The sequence below is a fragment of the Callionymus lyra genome, chromosome 15 (assembly GCF_982586985.1).
Source record: "Callionymus lyra chromosome 15, fCalLyr1.hap1.1, whole genome shotgun sequence".
NCBI classification, from domain to species: Eukaryota; Metazoa; Chordata; class Actinopteri; order Syngnathiformes; family Callionymidae; genus Callionymus; species Callionymus lyra.
This window is the reverse complement of record NC_141832.1, coordinates 20,644,091-20,658,917: the sequence shown is the minus strand read 5'-3', so window position 1 is coordinate 20,658,917 and position 14,827 is coordinate 20,644,091. Positions and strand designations below refer to the sequence as shown.

At 37.4% G+C, this 14,827-nt stretch overlaps 1 protein-coding gene across 1 annotated transcript; it reads right to left on the bottom strand.

Annotated features, from left to right (window-relative positions):
- Positions 1–295: 295 nt before the first annotated feature.
- On the bottom strand, positions 296–10,384 carry LOC148065288 (TANK-binding kinase 1-binding protein 1-like). Its single transcript, XM_087809666.1, has 13 exons — positions 10,306–10,384; positions 7,064–7,292; positions 5,897–6,022; positions 4,931–5,035; positions 4,640–4,790; positions 4,364–4,557; positions 3,568–3,629; positions 3,402–3,508; positions 3,162–3,340; positions 2,447–2,725; positions 2,305–2,385; positions 2,027–2,251; positions 296–958 (listed from the first exon to the last, which is right to left on the bottom strand). Exons 2-13 carry the CDS (start codon positions 7,283–7,285, stop codon positions 830–832), a joined length of 1,860 nt encoding a protein of 619 aa, XP_087665792.1. The 5' UTR covers positions 7,286–7,292; positions 10,306–10,384; the 3' UTR covers positions 296–829.
- Between the last annotated feature and the right edge of the window lie 4,443 nt (positions 10,385–14,827).

The following is a 14,827-nucleotide window of genomic DNA, read 5'->3' as shown; positions in this document are numbered from 1 at the left end:
GTCATTTGTATGAAAATATGTGAATGTGTTGGTAAAAAAGTTGTAGGTAAATGGATTTTTGGAAATAAGGAATATAAGGTGAATAATTATTAATGTATTTATTTCTCCATTTCCATTTAAAGGAATGTATCCATAAATGTTTAAAAATACTTAAAGATATATTATTACTACTTCTCCCCTTGATGTTGCTATTACCAAACACTTTAATTTTGGCACTCCTGGTATCCCATACACAACATTCCAACATGCGGTGAGAAGTTTGACATTAGGAAAATGTATGTTTATCAGAACACAATATCTTAACTTCCTTTTATTTCCAAGTGGGTCAATAAAGCATTTGTTTCTTTTACAGTCAAATTACATTACATTTCTATTTTATCGGAATCAACAATATAGTTGTTTTCCCATCTTTCATCAGATTACTACATCAATTTTCTTCTTATTGGAAGTTGCTGATCAATTGGATCTATAATCTCCAAAAATAAAATGAATATCATGAAAAATCCAACAATGGTTCACAATACATTGTGGTTGATCTAGTTTTTTCTCAATGATTGACACAGACTTGGAGCTTCTTTGCTACAGAATAGAAATGAAGAGAATAAACCTTTTGTCATTCAAACCCTGCACTTTAAAGCCCTGTATTTCTTTATCCAGATTCACTCAGAAGAATGACCTTGTGAGTCTCATTGGTCTATGTACACATTCTTCACACATGAATGAAGTAAAAGAAGTGAAACTGGAAGACCACTGGAGTAGACCTGACATCACCAGGTGCGGCTGCTGTGTTGAGTGTTGGACCAGCAGTTCTAATGGAAGTCTCGTGTCGTCATATCTTGCTGTTCTCCAGGTGAGAGTCAATGTGCTTGATCAGAGCGTCGTCTGGGTACCCGGTGGGAAACGTCAGCTGACACAGCGGGCAGCTTCGTACGGCGCTCTCCTCCGACTCCATCCATAACTGTGAAGGAAAAAGACGAAGAAAAAACATCGGAATATTGGCAACAATGTTCTATAAGATCTTGTTAATAAAGTTGTAGTTTGACGATTTCATTTCTCTGAACATTCTGAATGACTTTTGTGAAAGCAAATACTTTCACACAATAAATGAAATGTCCCATCCTGTACTTAGTTTTGCTCTTTGCACTTTGAATTTAGTATTTTTATAGGTTATATAAGTTGATTTACAACTGTATTGACTCTACATGGACCCAGAGACATGTCTGAAAATATCTGGAATAAACCAATGGGCCAATCTATTCGTCATAAGGTCAAGTAGTTGCTGTTATTGTAATAAACATTGTAAACTAATTTCTCTTAATCTACAGTACGTTGACTAATTTAATTTTGTATAAAAAACAAAAAACTTATTAGCCTTCCTGCATTATAACAGATCCGGTGCATTCAAAAGTGAAGTGACGTCTATAGTGTGTTGCATTCAATAGTGTGGGAGAAACAAAATTAAACAGAGAAACAAACATTTACAGAACACAGTGTGGGCTTTAAGAAAAACATAAAATAATATATTTATGATGAAAATTTAAATATATTTACAATGGTTTATTAGACTATTTTGTTAGGATGTCATGTACCTTATTTTCCGCAATATAAGGTGCACTTAAAAGCCTTTAATTTTCTCAAAAAACGACAGTAAGCCTTATAATCCGGAGCGCCTTATATATGAACATTACCTGGTGGGTGACTTGTTTACAAACACTTTCATGACTCGACACGCTGTGGGCGGGATTACGTCATTGCGTCATCACGGGGTGGGATTTACGACTCATGTCACATCATGGTGGACGGCTATGGAGTGATATTACTGCCACTGGTTTGAGCGAGTGTGTCTTGGTTGTTGTACACTCAAAATCACTCTGCTGCGCGCTCAACCAGTCATACACGCACACTCTAGCTGTCATAAACGCGCTCAACTTCACTGCTGATCGCTCAACATTTGTCTGCTCACAACACCAGTCTCGCACACTCCTATATTTGTATTTAAAAACTAGTATAAAAGCAAATTCCTTACGTTGATGGAAGGCCAGGACTGAGCATGCTCAGCATGCATGTAGGATGGCAGACGGCAGGCGAGAGTGGTCGGGCCCTCAGGGGCTGAGAGGGAAGGATGGTGAGCCTGTTTCCGGGGCGACGGGAACGAGGGATGATGGGGCGGCTCCCTCAGAGTTGAACCTATCCCAATGGTTCCGAGGGTCCGGGGGGGACTGGCAGCCGGGGACAAATACGGCCCAAGCTCCTGTCATAAAATTGTTGTAAATAAAAGCGCATCACAGGTGATGACGTTGTTACCTCGTCATCGTCGGAGGACTGGGGGGGGGTCACGAGTGGGGTGGGCTCAGGTCGGTCATCCAGGCGGCAGAAGTGATGAACCTGTGGAGGACCATAGATCTGGTGATGTTTCACATTTTTACTCAACGTAGTTCAGCCTTACCTTTGCAGCCAGAGGAAAGCCCAGATCCAGAGGACGGTGATGGGGACTACTGCTCAGACTCCCCCCTCCTCCTCTCTCGACCATAGAGACTCCCCCTATTCTATCCCCTCCGTGGGCGGATGCCGGCCTCACCAGCCCCAATGGATTGGCCCGAAGCTGGTGCTTGCTTTGGCCATAACCCCGGCTGTCTCCAAGAAGTGACCTGGGTTTTGGTAGGGTGGACACCGGGTCTCTCATCAGACGGACAGGGACCCGCTGGAGCAGGGATGGGTCAGAGACCTGCAGAGGAAACGGTCAATGCTACCATTCATACGGTAATGTCAACTTGCACTGGCACTGTATCAACTTTTACAATTATCATGCAAACATTCACTGGGTTTGTTGATTTTTTGTGTTGAAATTACACTTCAGGTCACTAGATGGCAGCAGTCATTACGTCGTCCGGGACAAAGAAACAATAACTAAAGACTGAGGACGAGAGGATACAGAAAAATACAGCAGTTTTTAAAGCTAATACTTTGGTGTCAAAACAAATGAAAGCAGTTACAACTTTGTCAAGAGTCATGTGGTCTGTAAATTCAGCAACACCAGAGTGAAGTCCTCGAAAATACTGCAAATACACTATGTTTCTACAGTATCGCAATATATATTTATAACCCTGTGTCGTTACACCCCTATATGCACAGCCTTAGTTACATCCCATCAGCATCCTCACCTCCGAGTAACTGCGGCGACCCTGGAACTTTGCTCGCAGGAGTGTGCTGGTGGGATGGTGGGAGTAGGACGCAGGACCAGTGTTGGGAGACAGTGGTGGGGAGAGGGAAGACAAGATCCTGTCCGGGTGTTTCGGGGATGTAGGTGAGAGACGCTGAGGAGCTGGAGGCGAATGAGACGCTGATGAAAAAAGACAAAGTTATTTTTATGAGTGACATTTTTTTGGCCGTGTCTGACCCACCTGTCTCTTGGGTGGCGTGTCGGAGGAGATCACACTGTTTAGCAGCCAGACTTCGGACTCGACCAAGCTCCTCTGTTAGCTCGGTGTAGGCCAGAGCCAGGTTGACCCTTCAAACAGGAAGCAGTCAAGACAAAATCTTCTTAACTAGCCATGAAGGCAAACTTACTGTTCATCTCCGGCCTTCTTGATCCACTCCACGTCACAGTGCTCGCAGTGAGACTCCAACTCCTGGGATGCAAATTGACACATTTAAAAATATTAAGGTGGAGTATAGGTATTCAACAAAGCTTTATTCATACCACAGCTTACATTAACAAACATAATGTTGTTCAAACTTAACGTAGTATCTTGTGAGAAGATTTATCTTTGTTGTGTTCGTTGTTGGGCAAGTATTTGAAGGTATGAATCATATTTAAAAGGATAGACATTGAAATTGAACCCATTTAAATTTCCATGGTGGTCTTCTGACCCCCTTTGTGCCCCCTTATACTTCACAAAAATGAGCTGAAATTTTGGAAATCTCTTTTACTTAGTATGTATTAAAATGTTTTAGCAAAATTGGGCATATTTGAATTTCCATGGGAGTCTCTTATCCAACCTGTGCCCCCCTTTCTAGGGTCCAGATCACATTTTTTGAGTGGTTTGGGAGTCTATAAGATAATTAAGATCGAATTAGATCAATAAAGATTTAGATCAGGCAAACACTTACATCCGCAAACCTACTATTTTATACATATCGATAAATTCAACCTGTAACATTTATTAAGTCTCTTCGTTCATGTGTTTTGTGTTAGAGCCCTTTTGGTCCCTCATCTCACATGGTTACTCCTTAACCACTGAATCATATGCAACTAAGGAACAAGCCAAAGAGATTTTTACAGCTAAGAAAACACGACCACTTGGACTCTATGACAGTTGGACTCTCTGACTTTGTCTGATGGGTTGCTGAGTATGTGGCTTACTTGTCTCTGTGCTTCCTGCATCTGAGCCACTTCCTGCTGTAACCTCTGGAGCTTCACCCTCAGCTCGTTCTCCCTCTGACACGCACCCTCGGCCTGACTCAGAGCGCCCTCTAGCTCGGCTTCCAGGCGCTGCAGCTTCATATCCGACAATGCATCCAGGCTGCGGGAGCTCTGGAGTGTGGGCCCGCGACCTTCTGACCCACACAAAGGAAAGACAAACGTGGTCATCCATCACTCTAATGAAACGGTCGAACTCAAGAAAAGGAGTGCGTTCACCTCGAGGGACGAGCAGATTGTCGTGGGCTCGGACATTGTGTTTATCCTTGAGCTGGATCTGAGTGCTGAGCTTCTGGATGGAGCTCTCTCTTTGTCTGAGGGCCGACTCCAGGCTGCAGATGCGCTCCACGTGCTGCTCCGCCAGACTGGTCTGCAACCAACACATGAAGCCCAGATGAACATGTGTGTGTGGCTCGTACATTCTTCGAGTGTTGGTGTAAAGTTGTGTTGGATAAGGTTACTATGAGCAAATCTAAATTTAAGTCTCTGTGTGGGTGTGTGTTTGTGTACCATCTTGTCCAGGTCTCTCTGCATGTTGTTCTTTTCCAAGTGGATCTTCTCGTAAGCCTGGATGACATCCTCCAGTTGTTCTTCTCTCTCTTTACTCTTCTGCAGCTTTGACACAGATTCACGACAAACAAACCTTTTAAAAAACAAGGCTAGTACGAAAAGAAAAGGAAAAAAAAAACGACATAAAATATGCCTAAATAGGCCAATAAAATATTTACCTTTCATAAAAAGGCAGTTATTAAAAATTAAAACAAAATATATAATCTCCATATTAAATCAAATTATTTTTGAGGGGCAAGAAATATTCACAAAAAGGAAAAAAATGTTTTTATATATAAATAATAAATAATATACTAATATTTAGATTTAATACAAAAGAAAATTGTTAACTGTCTGAAATAATGTTCTACATGTTCCAGTGTGACCTCATGAGGACCAGATAAATACAATAAAAGGGCTGTTTAGGTGAAAAGGTCAGTTGGAATTTGGTCATTTGGGAGAGACTCAAAGTTCAACCATCACTAGTTCACCTTGGGAGGTAATCTGGGCATTAACAACTGGTAGGAGACCTTGGACATGGTTAAGGAACACCTTAGTGTTCCACTAGAAAACCAGTAGACGTTGAAAAGGCACATTTATGGAAAGAGGAGAGTCTGGGCCTCTGTGCTCTGACTACTGCCCCCACGACCTGACCCTGGATGAGCAGTAGAAGACGGTAGAAGATGAATGTTAAACTTATTTATTACATTTATGTCATTGTCCACAACTCAGACTTCTGAGACGTGTGGAGAGAAAATAAAACTCATGAACTTCATATGTGAAACAATGTCTCCTGTACATAAACACTGCTTTAGTTAACAGAATACATGATTGTAAGCAACAAGGATAATCATGTGATCAAGACTTTTCCATGAGATGTGTGGTCCATGACGTGTAAATGAACACCTCAGAGTTGCATGTTTGTACCTCTTGAGTGAGAGAGTTGACCCTCTGCTGGAGGTTGGTGGTCTCTGATTGGATGCCACTGGTGTCGGTGAGATCGCAAGAGCAGCACAAGTTCCTCTCGTCTCCGGAGACATTGATCATCGGAAACTAGAGAAAAGGGAAGATTTGTTTGCTCATCATTATCACTCATCATTCATGCAGAGAATAACTAGGAGTGTTTAATATTATTCTTACATCATGGACTGAAAAAGCCTCATGGATTTCTGTATTAGAATTCTGACAACACAACCTTTTTTGAACCTAGAACCAGCTTAATGTAACAATAAAATGGCATTACTGTCCAAAAAACTTCAAGTTCATGAAACATAGATCTCACTATAACAGCAGGCACCATGGAATGGTTACTGTGTAACAAGATGATCCCATATAGAGTTTGTTCATAACTAGTTTTCACTAGTTTTTTTTTACTGAAACAAGCGTCTTTACTTCTGTCAAGGTAAATAAATAATCTTGCTTATCTTACTTCTGTTCATACAACAACTTTCCTACAGGAATAATAAAATGCAAACCCCAGGTTTGTTATGGAGATAGATTGATTGATGACTGATGAAGCTTCATGAAACAGTGCCATGTTGTTTAGAGGTCAGTAGGTGGTGCCATCGGTTTTAAAATGATGTGATGTTTCATTGAAACAGTTGTTCAAAACAAAGGGAAATAGTGCAGAGACCGCCATCTAATGGACTCTAAATAATGACACTGCTTCATGAAACTTCATCAGACCATCACTTGTTACAATTAAGGGTGCTGTAATGCATATGTTAGCAGGAGACACACAGAAAAAAAACAATTACTATAATCTCTGTTCTATTGATTACAACTGTCTGAAATGTGTTTTATTTTGATACAAAACTGTATTTTATAACCACAAAACGCCTATTTTGGGCCAGGTTAAAATATCAAAGTATACCTGTAAACTAGAGAAAATGAGTAAAAGACAAACTGATTATGACTGTATTTCTACTGTTTTTATCTCCATAAATACCTTAATATTAAACTGGTTTGCAGGACAAAGAAGTTTGGGGATTTAGTCTCCAGATGATTCCAGGAAATGCCTTTCGTATCACAAATAATTACTGTATACTAACAACTACAACTTAGTAAGTATAGTGAGCTTGTGTGTACATGTACCTTGTACTCATACTGCTTGAGCTTTCTCTTGATGCTGCTGTTCTCTCGCTCCAGACTCGCCAGGCGTGTTTTGATGTCATGATAGGCGGCGGCGAGGGCCAATCCGGACGCCGGATACATGTCGTCTGGAAGCTGATTGGTCGCCCAGTTGATCCCAGCAATGGCCACTTCATCTCCTCCTCCCAGCAGCCCCAGCTCTCCTCTGCCGAACAAGTCCATCATCAAGGAGCTGCAGGGGGAGAAACACACACACTGTGGTACTGTCGTCCACAAAACCTGGACCGGAGTCGGATTTTCTCCCACAGACCAGACAAATATGTCATGGTTTCAACTCAGCGTGCATGTTTACACTCACGCGGCGTCACTGACAGCCTCTGATGTGCAGCCTGACAGAGTTGTGTGTATGTGTGTGTTTCGTAAACTGGCCAGGATGTTATAGAACCCATCTGCTGTGTGCGTCCTTTTCCTGCCTTGCCACTTACTGCAGGTTTCCATGGTTACGACAAGAGCTGCTCAAGAGGAAACAGTCGCTCAGAGCAGAACATTCTTGTCATGCAGTTCATGTTGAGGATTCATGTTTACTCTTATGACCTGCTTCTGTCACTTCTTGTCATGAACGTATTCATGAATTATTTAAATAATCTATCCTGCTAATTTTTTAATGAATTAAATAACCACATGTTGTTCGCAACACACGCCTATAATATAAAAATATATAAACAAAATCTGTTTATTTGTAAGACGTTAATGTTGCAGTAAATTATTCCTATTTCACTTTTTGTTATAAACTACATAAATATTGTCGGACATTTTAAGTCGAGTAACCAATCACACAATATAAAATAAAACAATAATAATAAAGAATAGCCCTTACATTTAAGATTTTCCTATAAATAGTATTTTTACAAGTGATTAATTTAAAACTGGTTGTGAGATTATTTTCAATTTTTTAATATCCAGATAAAAACTACACTAGAAACACAAGTTATTTTTGTTTTCTGATGTTAATAATTGTAATAAAATCAAAGAAAATGGCCATATATACTAATCCTTCTGTGGCTCCATCTAGCTAGCTCCATCTAGCTAGCTCTAAAATCCACAATACTGCCTGATATAACTACAAAGTCAATCGGTATGAGAGTCACTTTGATAAGCTAGACCTGATAAAAAAAGCTCATTTTGACATGATCATGTTTCTCTTCACCTAAAACCTTCACTGAGAGCTAAGTAGTCTATATACTAATATAAAAGCATTATTTTGAGTGTGTTCTGAGTCTATAAAAGTATTAAGATCTACTTAGATGAATAAAGATTAAGATCAGGCAGGCCCTTACAACCGCAAATCTACTATTTTATACATATAGATACATTTAATTTATAACATTTATAAAGTCTCTTGTTTTGTGTTAGATCACTTTTGGTCCCTCCTCTCACATGGTTACTCCTTAACCAATGAATCATATGCAACTAAGAAACAAGCCAAACTTTGTCTGACAGGTTGCTGAGTAACTACTTTTTGCCATTGTTCTGCTGGACATTTTGACAAAGTAATCCTGATGCTATCCACCATTTTCATTACCATTGACCTTTAAAATGTATTCTTTTTCTTTTTAATTTTCAAAAATGTACGTGAGCGTCTTAACCGCAGCGAATAATTGACTACACGCTGTAGTAGATATAGAGTTTCTGTCCTGGAAAAATGATGAAACACAGGAAAAGACATTAACGTTGGTCACATGATGCTAAAGCAATGCAGCAACATGAATCAATATCTACTGTTTTCTTTCACACGCGACTCTGGCTTCAGTCCTAAAAGTACGAGAATCAAACATAAAGAACCACTTTCTCTTAACCCTTAACACACAAACTCGTTTTTTTTACTGCTTTCCATAACACTCCAGCTCTCATAAGCCCACCCATATCGACCCAAGATCTTGATACCAGTAGGCATTTCGAGTCTAAAAAACAAAACACACAAGCACATACACACGGATCTAAATATACTCCAACACTTTATTTACTTTCTGCTTGTGCGGGAGCAGCCGACGGCAGAGCAAGACCATATGTCTGCATCACATGGATGATTCTTTTATTCATGGTTGGCCCCAGTTACGCACCAAACCCTGCAGTTAAATACATAAGTCAGCGAAGCTGTTTGGATCGCATGCTTTTGCTGAACTTTTAAATAAGCGGTGAACCGAATAATGTCAAGCATTATTAAAACTGTCACCATCTAAAGCAGACATGGGCAAAGTGGGGCCCGGGCGACCACATGCTGCCGTTCGACTGTATTTTTGCGGCCCTCATGAGGTCAGAGTAGAACTGATGCGACTGGAATATGCTTCTCTGACAACTTATTTAGAATAACGTATGGACTCTTGATATAACTATTTAGGTTTTTTGTTGTTTTTTCCTTATTAAATGAAATTACAAAACAATTGGAGTTAAATTAATATCATATTTAAAAACATATATAATTTTATCAGGTTGTATTAAATACAAGGTAATGATATATATAATATTATATCATAATAATATATATAATATTGACATATTATTTTAATTTATTTAACCTATTTTTTGTTGTTTTTTTTTAACTTACTTTTCTACATATTTTGTTTCTTGGCTTCTCTATTTTGGTAGACGGCCCCTCACAACAAGATATAATGTGGCCCCCGAGGAAATGGTATCTGTATTACTAACAGACTCATGATAGTAATGAAGAACAAGTATAATAACAAAATAAATCGATTAGTTCTGCCTTGTTTGTTATGATTAATTGAAAAATAGATGGAGTTGATAGTGCATTCATGTACTAGCTTTGGCTCTCAGTGTTTGTGTGTAAATTGAAGGCATGTTATTATGTATTACTATTATTACACTATAACAACCATGCCTGTGAGTCAGAGACACAAACGCTTCATCCATTATTCAACACTGACATTGATGTCACTATTGTAACAACACAGCTCCTCCACCGTCGTCACACGAACCACACAAATCCTTTGTACAAACATTCAGTAGAATATTAGCGTTTATTACAAAACATGAATCTGTCTTTAAGCAGAATAAAGCGCGTTTCTTCTGGCCATCGTTGTTGACATATTCAGATTCCCGGTTTGTACCATCAAAACATCCCATATCTGACTCTCTTGAACGCACCGAGATACGTGTGTGTGTGTCCAGGTGGACGAGCAGGAGTGTGTGGCGCGGATTATGCGCGAGTGTGTGTCCGTACTTACGTGTGTCAGACGAGAGCATGTGGAAGATGCTTCTGGAGAAGGTCGACATAATAACGTGTTAGCAGCATCTGATGCTGAGCGCTGACGCGGGTGCCTGTGCGCGTGCGCGACACGCAGAAGGATGGTGTTAGCAAAGCTAACATAACGAAAACGTAAAATTAAATGACACAACAAATACACTTTTATTACTAAGAAAATATATTTTGGGTATACACACTCACACTCAGGTATGGCTAACATATTATTATTATTTTTTAAAATATTTAATTAAAATGAATGACAAAAGTGCATTTTTATATGATCAATATCAATGAACCTTAAGTAAGATAAAAAAAAAAAATACAGTGACATAAGAGCCTTTTAAAATTATTTTATGTTTAATTTAGGTCAAAATTATGTATTTATAGAAGAACTGTAAACTTGAAGTCAAATAAAAGGACAATTGAATAAAGACACTCTGAGAGAGCAGACGCCTATACATGAATATAACTAATTTATCTGACATTATTGCTTAAAACCAGGTGTGGATGAATACTTTGAATGACTTGTATGCGGCTTTTGCAGACCGAAATTTTCATTTTCATATTAATTTCGGATGTAGGCAACTTGTAGTTTCCTCATGTTCACTCAACAAGACCAATAATAAAATTAAAATAAAAAAAATTACAGGACAATGAGAAGCAGAAGCTGATCCTGAAGAAAATACACAAGTTTGATTGATACTGATACTACATTTTAGCTGTCAATTTTGTGAAAAATATGTATTAAACAATATATTCATTTAACGTATTCAACCCGATTTTGTGCATGCGACACAAGATGAGGCATTGTATTTATTACCAGAGAATCACAGAAATGATTAGAACGATATACCATATAACTTTATCATTTTATTTCTTTGAAGATCAAGGTGGTTGATAAAGTTCATAACCCACCAGGTAAAAGACATTTAAAAATAAAATATTAAAGTCACACACAATTATAGCTCATTTGTTAATGTATTTATGACAAAAAGGACATAAGATCATTCTGAAAAGATGTGTGTCTACAATTTGATGGCTTCAACTCAATATAAAAAGGTTTCTTAATGTGAATTAATTTGAAAATAAAACTGACAGTAGAAGTTGTTGATTCTGATTCTGAGATGAGTAATTTTATTTCTAAACAAAGTTAAGAATATAAATAGGTTTACACTAACATAACGATGGAAATTGTTATCTATGCCTGTCATTCAATTACACTTAACAGCTTTTACTTAATAAAATTTAAACAATGAGTACAAAAAAAACCTGTAGTTTCTAGAAGGTTTCTAAGTTTGTACTCTGGAATTATTCTCCCAACTCATGTTGTGTTATGGAAGATTATGTGGAACCTTAATTCACAGTTTTAACTGAGTTAAATATTTGTTAAATACATTTCTCTCAAAATACATTACATTACATTACATTACATTACATTACATTATTAGTAAATACATTACTCTGATGTGGAAGTATGTGGAATATATAAACATTTACAAAAGTAAAAACGCACATGCATCTCAACCACAGGACATTGGTATTTTAGCTCCATCTTGATTTACAAATATTTGAAAACATGAAAAAACAAAACACACTTTGAATAGTGCACACTTTTCTTCCCAGTTAGCTCATTGCATGCTTTGCTTGCAGTATTTCCTTACAGTCAGCAGGGGGCAGTGAATGCACGTGTCTGCTCTGACGCTTCTCGACGACAAATCTTTAACGTTTACATTTAGTAACGTCTTGGAAAAGACATAATCCTTTCTTTAGTATTTTTTAGTTATATTTAATACTAGGTCTTATAGATATAATATACAACGAAATAGTGTTCAGACGAAATAAAAATATTTTTAAGACGATTTACGTATTGTAAAAAAAAAAAATCCGAGTCAGAAATCTTAACACGTCTTGAAAATTGAATACTACATGACTATTTTTTATTTCTTATATTTTATTTTTATCAATATGTATTGTTAATTAAATGTAAACTTTAAAAAAAAATAATTATCAACGTCACAATATAAAAGGGATTGTTATGATCTACATTGATAATATAAAAAGTAAAGAAAAGTATTTTAGATTGATAAATGGATATTTCTTTATAAGAATCAGAAACTGTGATTGACAACATAGCGTAGGATTTATTTGTGGTGGCAGCACAGAATAAAACCATCTTAATGATGTGTTGAACAAATCACTGATACATATACATTGTCATTTCCATTCTGAGCCTCTAATATTTATTTCTACTGTGCTGCCATAATTTATATTATACTTACATGTTTAATTCATGTTTTAGAATGAAAAGAAATTAGAGGTTCTGTGTTTCCTGGTTTGCCGCATTGTGAGTTAGAAAAAACATAAGCACAATGAAACACAAAAGACATACAAATAATAATGCCTAAATAATAATAAACATTATTCTTATCAATGTAGAACAGTCTTGAATCTTTTTATGAGATAAATCAACATGGAAAAATACACACATGGACACAGAGAGATGATGTGCTTCAATATGAGACGGACAGTTCAGTACTTTACACATTGAACCACTTGCCATAAAGGACGAAATATGAAGCTTCTAAACCTATGAAGAGGAAACTGAAGCGTTCTTCAAGCTTTGATGACGACACAAGTCATTATTGATCGTGAGGACATGTGTGTAGTAAAACATTTGTGACATACACATTGTCAAAGTGGCGTCCTAGAGGAGTGGAGACAGGATCCTGTACAAGAATGCCAGGAACGCACCATTAACATGAGAATAAGTCTGGAAACTTTGAGCTGACGACCTGAGCTTTATTGTTGAAGGGGCCTGACAGGTATTAATGTAAATGCTGCGGTACAACACTTTGTAATGAGGAACACATATTAACTATTAATAAGCTACTTATATAGATGTGTATTAACAGAAAAACAGCCACAAATTAACCATTATAAAGTACTAACTACCTTGTATACTGAGACTATATTCTTCCATTAATAGCACAATAATACATAGTTCAATCTCAACAACACATTAATTATTGGTTATTAACAGGAAAAAGGTGTAAAAATAACAACGAGAGAAGTAATTCACTATTATTGATAATTATAGCAATAGCTTCCTAATTACACAAAAAAATGTTTATAAATGTGAATATGTTCCCTAGTGGCAGCATATTTATACTTACTCCGCAAGTATTTACACGGTTATAATGCTATTTCTTTTTTTACAGTCTTTTTCTACTGGGGAAAAACATATTCACGAGTTTACCAGCATCCTAATTTACTACAAATACTAATTTTTTAGTAGTTATTTTGAGGATGCTATCATACTAGTATATTTGTCATCTCATGGCACTTACACCTAATAACGGGTAAATAAAGAAAAGCTAGTTTGTTACCAAAGTTCATCTTTATTTACTTCTTTATTTCCTGTTGACAATCAGTAATGACTGTGTTGTTCAGCGGGAACTGTTTATTATCATGTTATTAAGAGAACAATATAGTCCCAATGGACAAGTTGAATTGTGACAAAACAATGTGAGTCGGTACTTTATTATGGTTAATTAGTGGCTAATTTCTTTTCTGTGAATACAGATATAAATAAGTAGCTTATTAAACTTAACATATCATTCTTTTTCAGTGGATCCCTTTGGCATTCTGAGTGACAAAAGGTCATCATAACTTCTGATGTATTCTGTCTGACTAACGTCTCGACATGCTTGTGCAGGGCTCTGTGATAAAAACCTGGTTCAATTGAAGCGATTTTTTTATTTGTGTGTGGCAAAACTGACGTAAGAATGAGGTATTCAGAAGATCCAAATCTGAAAGACGATCATAGCACTCCATCCTTTTAATAATCAAAGCCGTTATTTACTGTGTGAGTGCTGCTGTGGTCCCCTATGGTAATAACTGTTCTGCTGACGGTCCTGCATCATTACAACCCAGTCCGTGTGGCTCTGTCGCCTCAAACACGGGTACACACAAACACACACACACTGCAGTTTTATAGCATCGACAAATGTAATTCAATTAAACGATTAAGTGAAGCTTTAAAAATGAAAAACTTGGATTGATTCTTCTATAAGTGAAACCTTAAGTGCAAACATCAGCATCAGTTTGTTTACGACTATTTGTTTATACGTCGACGTTCATCGGAACAAATGATCTAATGCGCATAGTGGTCTCGTGCAGCATTGTAGCAATAAAAAAACTGATTTACATTTTTAATTACTACTATTTTTGAGTTCAGGTGCAACTATTATGGAGTCTTTTCTCTGATTATGTTACATAATAGAAGCTACAAATACAGCTTTAAAGCAGAAATAATACCAAAAACCTGTAAGCATGAGTTGTTTTAAGATGCCATTGATCTATAGACAAGAAAAACAAGTAGGACTGGGTATGGAACTCCGAGACGCTTCTGAAGTGATGAAACATGCTTAGTGGTTTAGTGTCAAGGTAGGTACCCACACATGGTCAAAATGAAAGTAAGTAAGTAAAAGTTATTTGTAAAA